The sequence below is a fragment of the Nicotiana tabacum genome, chromosome 2 (assembly GCF_000715075.1).
Source record: "Nicotiana tabacum cultivar K326 chromosome 2, ASM71507v2, whole genome shotgun sequence".
Taxonomy (NCBI): Eukaryota; Viridiplantae; Streptophyta; class Magnoliopsida; order Solanales; family Solanaceae; genus Nicotiana; species Nicotiana tabacum.
The window spans coordinates 82,619,860-82,631,514 of NC_134081.1; the positions used below are offsets into that span (position 1 = coordinate 82,619,860).

General features: G+C 41.6%; 1 protein-coding gene across 1 annotated transcript; it reads right to left on the reverse strand.

The window, feature by feature from the left end:
• Positions 1-924: 924 nt before the first annotated feature.
• LOC142166969 (uncharacterized) lies at positions 925-10,074 on the reverse strand. Its single transcript, XM_075227077.1, has 3 exons — positions 9,993-10,074; positions 1,157-1,752; positions 925-942 (listed from the first exon to the last, which is right to left on the reverse strand). The coding sequence occupies exons 1-3, from the start codon at positions 10,072-10,074 to the stop codon at positions 925-927; spliced, it is 696 nt and encodes a 231-aa protein (XP_075083178.1).
• Positions 10,075-11,655: the final 1,581 nt, after the last annotated feature.

Below are 11,655 nucleotides of genomic sequence, written 5' to 3' on the forward strand. Positions count from 1 at the left end.
GATGAATAACTTAACATATTCCTAACCATATTCATTAATGTACGACTACGCCTTTCTGTCACACCATTTTGTTGTGGTATGCTAGGCATTGTGTATTGAGCACATATGCCACGTTTTTCAAGAAATTTAGCAAATGGACCAGGATGTTGTCTAGTTTTGTAATATCTTCCATAATACTCACCACCCCGTATGACATGATTATTTTCACTTTTCTGTCTAGTTGTTTTTGAACCTCTTAAATGTCTCTAAGGCATTCATTTCTTGAGATTTTTCATGTAACAAATAGACATATCCATAACGTGAAAAATTATCAATAAAGGTGATAACGTATCTTTCTTTACTGAAAGAAGTGACATCAAAAGGACCACATATATCGGTGTGTATAATTTCAAAAAGCAGTGTGCTCCTTGTTTCTCCTTTCTTTGTGTCTTTTGTTTGATTTCCTTTAATACAATCCACACATATACTAAGGTCGGTAAAATCTAATTCTGGAAGGATTTCATTATTAACTAATCTTTTCAGTCTTTCTTTGGATATATGACATAAATGTTTATGCCACAGGTAAGCAGAGTGTTTATTCACCAAACCACGTTTGGTTCCAACATTATGATGCAGGGTTAAGCGAGTTTTGGCAAACAAATTATCAAGATTCAATTTGTATAAACTATCACAAATAAAACCATAACCAATAAGATGATTATGTTTAAACAAAATGAAACATTCATTGCCATAATCTAAAAAATATCCAGTTTTATCCAACTTAGATAAAGAAATTAAATTTCTTGAAAGAGAAGGTACATAAAAAATTTCAAATAAGTCTAAGTGACGCCCAATTTCTAGGATTAAACGGTAAGTCCTGATATCTTCAACTAGAGTATTCACTCTATTTGCCATGTACACAAATCTTTCATTCCGATTTATGATCTAGGTTGTAAGAAATCCCTGCATCATATTGGTAACATGAACAGTATAACCAAAGTCAATCTACCAAGTATTATAAGAAACTTCAGTTAAATTTGATTCGAGACACGTAAAAGCACAAGACTTACCTTTCTTATCGAACCATGCCTTACGTTTCAGGTAATCTTTCGGTTGAAAGTGTCCAGGTTTTTCACAAAAAACGACACTTATCATTCATGTGTTCCTTCCTACGTACTTGAGAAGAAGACTCATTGACATCTCCTTGATGGCCTACAAGGTTAATGGAATGTGTTCCTTGATTATTCAGCCTTGTTTCCTCTTGAACCAGCATTCCATACAGTTCATGCACGTTCGATTTGTCTTTCATGGTATAGTAGTTCATTTGGAAAGGACCATACTTAGATGGTAATGAGTTAATAATGAATTGAACAAGAAAATTCTCATCCACTTTCATTTCCAAAGACTTAAATCTTGTTGCTATATTTGTCATTTCAATGACATGCTCATGCATGGTACGCGAACCATCAAATTTCACGGTGGTTAAAGTACCCATTAGTGTTGCAGCAAGAGACTTATCAGCAGTTTGGGAGCATTCTTCCACAAGTTTCAGAAGTTCTTTAGCACTTTCAGTTTTAAGAAGAGTAGTCTTAATGTTGCCCGCAATATTCATTCGCATAAACATTAGGCTCAGCCTGTTCAACCTGACCCAGAGCTTAAAATAGGATGTTTTTTCAGCAGTGCTAGTTTCAAAAATAGCAGTTGGCTTCTTAGTGTAAAGTGCAACATCAAGATCTAAAACTTTGAGATGAAATTTGATCTGTTCGCACCAATCTAAGAAGTTGAGTCAGTTAAAGATAGTATCAGAAGCAGAGTGCGAGTAAAAAGCAAGTGTTGTAACTAAAATATGCTCATTCATTAATGCTTTGAGTTATTAATTTGTATATACTATCAGATTCAGAATGGTTTATGTGCTATTAAATGTATATTGTTGTCCTCATCTAGGCGAATCATCAAAATAATGCTTTAGACATTATGATGCTTAAATATTTTAACTTAATTCGATAATTTTTAATGCACCAGTTAGTAATACTTACTATGTCACCGCTCGAAATTCCCACCTTCGGGACCGTGATGGTGCCTAATATTTCACTTGCTAGGCAAGCCAACGTTAGAATAATCTTAACCATTTCCTTTTAACAAATTAAATTAAATGGAAGTCAATTACTGAAATAAAGTGCGGAAGACCATAACAACCAAATCATCCAAATACATCCCCGAATATGGTATCACAAGTGCACGAGCTACTAGAATAATACAAATAAAGGTCTGAATAAAATTCAAGCTATTTTAAAAATAATACACAGCTAAAATAAGGTAGAAAGGGACTTCAGAACTGCGGACGCTGTGCAGTTATACCTCAAGTCTCCTCTGGGTAGCTGAATCCGAGCAAGTCTATGGTACGCCGCTGGGACCAACTCCTAAATCTGCACAAAAAGTGCAAAGTGTAGTATGAGTACAACTGACCACATGTACTATCTAAGTATCGAGCCTAACCTCGATGAAGTAATGACGAGGCTATGGCAAGACACATACGTAAACAACCTGTACAAGTATATACGTATATGAAGCAATATTAAACACAGTAATTAACAAATTTCACAAATTTGGGAGGGAACACGTGAAGGGAAATGGTATTAAACATTTCAGCCAGAGAAGTGTCATGTAGCAGCCAAATAATTTACCAACAACAAAATAGGTAGCTGAAATAATAAAATGGCACGGCTCCACCCTTTGTGCTTTTACTCTCATCCTTCCCATGAAATGGTAAATAAATAATATGAATGGCACGACATCACCCTTCGTGCTTTAACTCTCTTTCTTGCCACAGTATGATGGATAAATAATTTAAATGGCACGACATCACCCTTCGTGCTTTGACTCTCTTCCTCACTTTATAAATCAATAAATAATAATGTGAAATTGGCACGACATCACCGTTCGTGCTTTTACACTCTTCCTCACCATGATAATAATAATATAACTAATATAATTGGGACGGCATCACCCTTTGTGCTTTTACGCTCTTCCTTACCATGAAAATGATAATATTGTCACGACCCAAAATCCCAACCTGTCGTGATAGTGCCTATCTTGATACTAGGCAAGTCGATAATCTCAATAAACCAAAACTTCTCTTTAAGGTTGAAAATATAATATTTAAATACAATACAAACACTCCCCAAAACTTGGTTTCACTGAGTACATGAGTATCTAATATGAATACAAGTCTGGAAAATATAGTCTATAATAGTCTGAGACCAAATATAGTAAACAAAGAGATAGAGAAGGAGAGACAAGGTCTGTGAAACGCGGCAGCTACCTCAAAATCTCCTGAAAATCAACCGCATGAAAGGATCAACACCCGCTATGTCCGGGAACACCTGGATCTGCACACGAAGTGCAAGGTGTAGTATGAGTACAACCAACTCAGCAAGTAACAATAATAAATAAGGAACTGAAGATAGTAACGAGATACACAATTATGATTCATTTTGAGTAATTCTAGCAAAGAATAGACATGCTCTCAAATCTGGCAGATTAATGCCAAATCAATTTTTATATAGTTCCTGTTCATATAATCCGTATATCAACAATCTTTCAGAGATTTCACAACAATGACAGTTAGCAACTAAATGCAACAACAAATGAAAATCAAGTACAACCTCTTAGGACAAAATCACTCACTGGGCTCCCAACCCTCATCATTCCCTGGGCTCCCAACCCTCATCACTCCCTGCGCTCCCAGCACTCATCACTCTCTCAATGGGTACCCGCGCTCACTGGGGGTGTACAGACTCCAGAGGGGCTCCTACAGCCCAAGCACTATAATCTGCACGGACAACTCACGTGCTGTACGGATAACTCATGTGCCATAATATAAATATTTGGATCCGCATGGCCAACTCACGTGTTGCACGGCCAACTCACGTGCCATAGTATAATATAAGGATCCGCACGGCCAACTCACATGCTATAGTATAATATAAGGATCTGCACGGCAAACTCACGTGCTGCACGGACAACTCACGTGCTATAGTATCAATATCTCACAATCAGGCCATCGGCCTCACTCAGTCATACATCTCTCCAATCTCTCGGGCTCTCAATAATCATGAAATCAGCCCAAACAACAACGATATGATGTATCAATAATAATAATAGAGACTGAGATAAAATGTGCAAGTAAAAACTGAGACTGAGTACATATAGCATTTAGCAGGCAATTCAACAAGTACGCGACCTCTGTGGGTCCCAACAGTACTATCACATAGCCTAAGAATGATTTCTTACATGATTTACAATCAAATTTTATCAACACATAGAGAGCATATAGCTAACAACAAATTATTCAACTTTACAGTTTCCCGGGATGGACCAAGTCACAATCCCCTCGGTGCACTCCCACACGCCCGTCACCTACAAAATAATCACATGATACCAAAATTCGGGGTTTAATACCCTCAGGACCAGATTTAAAACTGTTACTTACTTCAAGCCGTGAAATTTTCATTCTGCAATGTCCTTTCCTCGTGAATTGGTTTCCAAACGCCTCGAATCTAGTCATAAATAATTCGTTTCAGTCAATAAAATTCATTGGAATTAATTTCATAAGAAAATAATAATTTTCCATAAAAAATTGAAAATTAGCTCAAAAGTCCCTCATGGGGCCCACATATCGAAACTAGACAAAATTTATAAAATCCGGAAGCCCATTCAACCACGAGTCTAACCATACCAATTTTACCAAAATCCGACCCCAACTCGACCCTAAAATCTTCAATTCAAACCAAGATGGTTTTCAAATTTTCCCAACTCAATTCACCAATTAAATGATAAAAACAACCATGGATTTGGGTAATTTAACCAATATTGAGTTAAGAACACTTACCCCATTGTTTCCTCTGAAAATCACCCAAATATTGCCTTAATCCGAGCTCCAAATCGTCAAGAACTGAAAATGGGACGAAGTTAAACTCACTGCCCAGGCTTAAACTCACTGCCCAGGCTTTTCTTCTTCGCGAACGCGGTCAGTGCCTCGCATTCGCGAAGCACAAATTAGCTCCCGTCCAAATTCCTCTTTCGTGAATGCGACATCACCCTCGTGTTCCAAAATGCCTCTGCCTCAATGCCTTCTACGCGAACCCGTTCAACCCATCACGAATGTGATGCTTCATTCCCCCTCACTACACGAACGTGACACCCTCTACGCGAACGCGTAGACCAATTGCCTGGGTCCTCAGTTGCTTCATCTCCTCTTCGCGAACGCGTAACACCTCTCGCATTCACGATGCACACCCAGTCCACCCTTCACGAACGCGAAGAGAAAATATTGCCAGCCTCTTAGTTCCTCTTCGCGAACGCGAGGCTCCATTCGCGAAAGTGATGAAGGAAACCAGATGGTGCATCAGAAAAATTCCAGCAGAGTTCCAAGTCCAAAATCCAACCCGTTATCCATCCGAAACTCACTCGAACCCCTCGGGACCTCGACCAAATATACCAACAAGTCCTAAAACATCATACAGACTTAGTCGATTCCTCAAATCACCTCAAACAACGCTAAAAGCATGAATTATACCCCAATTCAAGCCTAATAACTTTGAAATTTCTAATTTCTACAAACGACTCCGGAACCTAACAAATCACGTCCGATTGACCTCAAAATTTGCACACAATTCATAAATGACATAACAGAGGTATTCCAATTCTCAGAATCAGATTGCGACCCCGATATTAAAAAGTTAACCCCCCGGTCAAACTTCTCAAAAATTAAACTTTCGGCATTTCAAGCCTAATTCCTCTACGGACTTCCAAATAATATTCTGGACACGCTCCTAAGCCCAAAATCATCATACAGAGCTATTGGAATCATAAAAATTCAAATCCGAGGTCGTTTACATATAGGTCCATATCCGGTCTACTTTTCTAACTTAAATTTTCAATTATGAGATTATGTGTCTCATTTCACTCCGAGTTCCTTCCGGACCTGAACCAACTAACCCGATAAGTCATAAATCAATTGCAAGACATAAATTGAGCAGTAAATGGGGGAAAGAGATTATAATATTCAAAATAACCGGCCGGGTCATTACACTCTCCCCCTCTTAAACAAACGTTCGTCCTCGAACGAGTTTAGAATAATACTTGGAGTCTCAAATAAGTGTGGATATTTTTTCCGCATCTCCTGCTCAGTCTCCCAAGTAGCTTCTCCTGCTAGCTGGCCTCTCCACTGCACCTTTACTGATGCTATGTTCTTTGACCTCAGCTTTCGAACCTGCCGGTCTAAAATAGCCACCGGCTCCACATCATAAGTCAAATCACCGTCCAACTGTACTGTACTAAAATCTAGAATGTGAGACGGATCCCCGACATACTTTCGGAGCATGGATACATGGAACACTGGATGAACACCTGATAGACTAGGTGGAAAAGCAAGTTCATAAGCCACTTCCCCAATTTTCTTAAGTATCTCAAAAGGCCCAATATATCGAGGGCTCAACTTGCCCTTTTTCCCGAACCTCAACACACCCTTCATGGGTGAAATCTTGAGTAGAACCTTCTCCCCAACCATGTGAATAATATCACGAACCTTCCTGTCGGCATAACTCTTCTGTTTAGACTGTGCCGTGCAAAGCCGTTCCTGAATTATTTTGACCATCTCTAAAGCATCCTGAACCAAGTCAGTACCCAATAGTCTAACCTCACCAGGCTCAAACCAACCCACCGGAGACCAACACCGTCTCCCATATAAAGCTTCATACGGAGCCATCTGAATGCTTGACTAGTAGCTATTATTGTAAGCAAACTCTGCAAGTGGCAGAAATTGATCCCATGAACCCCCAAAATCAATGACACAAGCGCATAGCATATCCTCCAATATCTGAATAGTGCGCTCGGACTGTCCGTCCGTCTGAGGGTGAAATGTTGTACTCAACTGAACTTGTGTGCTCAATTCTCGATGCACTGCCCTCCTAAACTGTGAGGTAAACTACGTACCCCGATCTGAAATAATGGACACCGGCACACCGTGTAGGCGAACAATCTCGCAAATATAAATCCCAGCCAACCGCTCCAAAGAATAATTAGTACCGACCGGAATAAAATGCGCAGATTTGGTCAACCGATCTACTATCACCCAAACAACATCAAACTTTTTCGAAGTCCGTGGGAGTCTAACTACAAAGTCCATGGTAATACGCTCCCACTTTCACTCCGGAATTTCAAGTCTTTTAGCAATCCGCCTGGTCTCTGGTGCTCGTACTTTACCCGTTGGCAATTTAAATACCGAGATACAAACCCAACTATATCTTTCTTCATCCGCCACCACCAATAGTGCTGTCTCAAATCCTTATACATCTTCGCGGCGCCTGGATGAATAGAGTACCGCAAACTGTGAGCTTCCTGGAGAATCAGCTCACGCAAACCACCTACATTAGGCACACATAGCCTGCCCTGCATCCATAATACACCATCGTCTCCAATAGTGACTTCCTTGGCATCACCGTGCTGAACCGTGTCCTTAAGAACAAGAAGATGTGGATCATCATACAGACGCTTTCTGATGCGATCATATAAAGAAGACCGAGAAACCACACAGGCCAAAACTCGATTCGGCTCGGAAACATCCAATCTAACAAACTGATTAGCCAAGGCCTGAACCTCCAAGGCTATAGGCCTCTCTTCTACCGGTAAGTATGATAAGCTGCCCAAACTCTCTGCCTTATGACTCAAGGCATCGGCCACCACATTGGCCTTTTCGGGATGATAGAGAATGGTGATATCATAATCCTTAAGCAACTCCAACCACCTTCGCTGCCGCAAGTTAAGATCCTTCTATTTAAACAAATGTTGTAGACTCCGATGATCGGTATATATCTCACACTGGACACCGTACAAGTAATGCCTCCAAATTTTAAAGGCATGAACAATAGCTGCTAACTCAAGATCGTGGACTGGATAATTATTCTCATGTACCTTTAACTGTCTGGACGCATAGGCAATCACCCTACCGTCATGCATAAGTACTGCATCGAGACCAATTCGCGACATGTCACAATACACAGTACAAGACCTCTGAACCTGTAGGCAACACCAATACTGGAGTTGTAGTCAAAGCTGTCTTGAGCTTCTGAAAGCTCTCTTCACATTCATCCGACCACCTGAACGCAACACCTTTCTGGGTCAATTTAGTCATTGGCGATGCAATAGACGAGAAACCCTCCTCGAAACGACGATAATAACCGGCCAAGCCGAGAAAACTACAAATCTCAATAACTGAGGATGGTCTGGGCCAATTTTGAACTGCCTCTATTTTCTTCGGATCCACCTTAATACCTTCGCTGAACACTATATGTCCTAAGAATGCCACCGAACTAAGCCAGAACTCACACTTAGAGAATTTTGCATAAAGTTTCTCCTCTCTCAGCCTTTGTAATACAATACCCAGGTGTTATGCATGCTTCTCCTGGCTACATGAGTACACCAGAATATCATCAATGAATACCACGACAAATAAATCAAGATATGGCTGGAATACACTATTAATCAAATGCATAAATGCTGTTGGGGCATTGGTTAGCCCAAAAGACATCACAAGAAATTTATAGTGGCTATAACGAGTCCTGAATTTCGTCTTTAGAATATCCGAATCCCGAATTTTTAATTGGTGATACCCATACCTCAAATCAATTTTGGAGAACACCATCGCTCCTTGAAGCTGGTCAAATAAATCATCAATACGCGGCAATGGATATTTATTCTTGATTGTAACTTTGTTCAACTGCCTATAATACATGCACAACCGCATAGTACCATCTTTCTTTTTCACAAACAGAATCGGTGCACCCCAAGGTGACACACTAGGCCTAATAAACCCCTTTTCAAGGAGTTTCTCAAGTTTCTCTTTCAATTATTTTAACTCAGCTGGTGTCATACGATACGAAGGAATAGAAATGGGCTGAGTGCCATGCACCAAGTCAATACCGAAATCAATATCCCTGTCGGGTGGCATACCCGGAAGGTCTGTAGGAAATATATTCGGAAAGTCTCGCACGACCGGTACTGAATCAATAATAGGAGCATCTACATCAACATCTCTCACAAAGGCCAAATATGACAAGCATCCATTTCCAACCATACGTTGGGCCTTCAAATAAGAAATTACCCTGCTAGGAACAAGATCTAGAGAACCCCTCTATTCAACCTTTGGCAACCCCGGCATCGTCAACGTCACGATTTTTGCGTGACAGTCAAGAATAGCATGACATGGAGACAACTAATCTATACCAGGATTACATCGAAATCAACCATACCGAGTAATAAGAGATTAACTCTAGTCTCTAGTTCCCTAATAGTTACTACACATGACCGATACACACGATCCATAGTAATAATATCGCCCACCGGTGTAGATACACAAACAGGTGAAACTAAGGACTCACAGGGCATATCCATATAATGAGCAAAATACGATGATACATATGAAGAAGTGGAACCAGGGTCAAATAATATAGAAGCCTCCCTGTGGCACACTGAAACAATACCTGTGATCACTACGTCTGAGGAAACAACATCTGGCCTGGCAGGAAAAGCATAGAATCAAGCTTGCCCGCCTCCTGATCGGCCTCCCTCTCTTGGGCGACCCCTAGCTGCCTGACCCCCACCCCGAGATGGCAGGGCGGGTGGTGTAACTGCTGGTGTTGGTGCTGTTGGTCGAGAACTCTGCTGTGAAACCCCACTCAACAGCCTATGACACTATCTCTTGAAATGACCAAATTCTCCGCACTCGAAAAAACCCTTCCTCTGACTGAACTGCTGCTCCTGATAACCCGAGGGATGACCTGCAGAAGCCTGTGCGGAGGAGGCATGATGAGAACTCTACGCTGGTAGTGCACTAAATAAAGACTGGCCTGAGTGAGCACTGTAAGAACCATGGCTAGCTTATGCACCACAATGAGCTGGACGACCCGTCTGAGTGTGTCTGTAAGAACGACCCCTACCATGGTGAAACTGACCCCCTGAAGGAATACCATTGTAATCCCCTGGACCACGAGGCCTCTTAGCCCCTCTCTCTCCACGTTCCTGGCTATGAACCATCTCTATCTACTGAGCAATGTCCATTACCTCATCAAAAGTAGCACCATATACTCTCTCCCTAGTCATAAGTAACCGTAGCTGATATGTGATGCCATCAATGAACCTCCTAATCCTCTCCCTATCAGTGAGAACCAACCAAATTGCGTGATGAGTCAACTCAGAAAATCTCATCTCGTACCGCGTCAAGGACATATCACCCTGGCGAAGTCACACAAACTGTCTGTGCAACTCTTCTCTGCGGGACTGAGGTACGAACTTATCCAAAAAGACCACGGAGAACTAATGCCAAGTAAGGGGTACTGCGCCAACAGGCCTACGTCTCTCGTAAGTCTCCCACCATCTGAGTGCAGACCTAGAAAAGTGAAAAGTAGTGAATGCGACCCCACTGGTCTCCAGAATACCCGCTATCCGAAGCATCCGTTGATACCTATCCAGAAAATCCTGAGCATCCTCTGACTCAGTACCGCTAAATGGTGGAGGTCGAAGCCTCTCAAATCTCTCAAGCCTTCTCTGCTCATCATCTGCCATAACAGGAACTACCGGGACCTGAGCAGCTGCAACCGGCTGGGCTGGTAGGGCCCCCGGTATCTGAAGTCCCTATACTACCTGGTCTGGAGTACGAGCAACAAGGATATGAGTACCTCCCTTATCCTGAGAAGTGGCAGGTAGCCTGAGCCAAAATCACCTGAGCAAGGCCAGTGCAGGCTGCCAATATCTGGGCCAAAGTCTCCTGAATGCCTGCAATCTCAATGGGCATAGCTGGTGCCTGAGCTGATCCTGTCGGCTTAAATACTTCTGGAATTTGCTCCTGTGTTGGAACAACCGGTGGTACTACAGGTGCTATTCCAAATGTGGTACGAGCTACACCTCGACCTCTACCTCGGCCCTGGCCTCTACCACGGCCCCGACCTCTCGCGGCCCTAACTGGTGGCACTGGTGGCTGACCATCCGATCCGGTAGTATGTATCCTTACCATCTGTGAGAGAATAGAATAACAGAAATTTAGTTTCCAGAATCAACAAATTCGCACGACAGAATACAAGAAAGGGAAATTTTCCTAAGGGTTTTGCAGCCCCTCGAAGATAAGTACAAACGTCTCCGTACCGATCCGCAAGACTCTACTAAACCTGCTCATGACTCGTGAGACCTATGTAACCTAGGCTCTGATACCAACTTGTCACGACCCAAAATTCTAACCTGTCGTGATGGCGCCTATCTTAATACTAGGCAAGCCGACAATCTCAATAAACCAAAACTTCTCTTTAAGGTTAAAAATATAATATTTAAATACAATACAAACACTCCCCAAAACCTGGTGTCACTGACTACATGAGCATCTAATATGAATACATGTCTGGAAAATATAGTCTATAATAGTTTGAGACCAAATACTGTAAACAAAGAGATAGAGAAGGAGAGACAAGGTCTGCGGAAAATGACAGCTACCTCAAAATCTCCAGAAAATCAACCACGCGAAAGGATCAACACCCGCTATGTCCGGGAACACCTGGATCTGCACATGAAGTGCAGGGTGTAGTATGAGTACAACCAACTCAGCAAGTAACAATAATAAATAAGGAA

What these genes read in the sequence shown, in the direction of transcription:
- LOC142166969 (XM_075227077.1), bottom strand. Translation starts at nt 10,074, where the DNA reads ATGGTTCATAGCCAGGAACGTGGAGAGAGAGGGGCTAAGAGGCCTCGT. An exon ending in CAATGGTATTCCTTCAGGGG is followed by an intron (nt 1,753 to 9,992) that starts GTCAGTTTCACC and finishes TCAACTTCTTAG; the next exon opens with ATTGGTGCGAACAGATCAAA.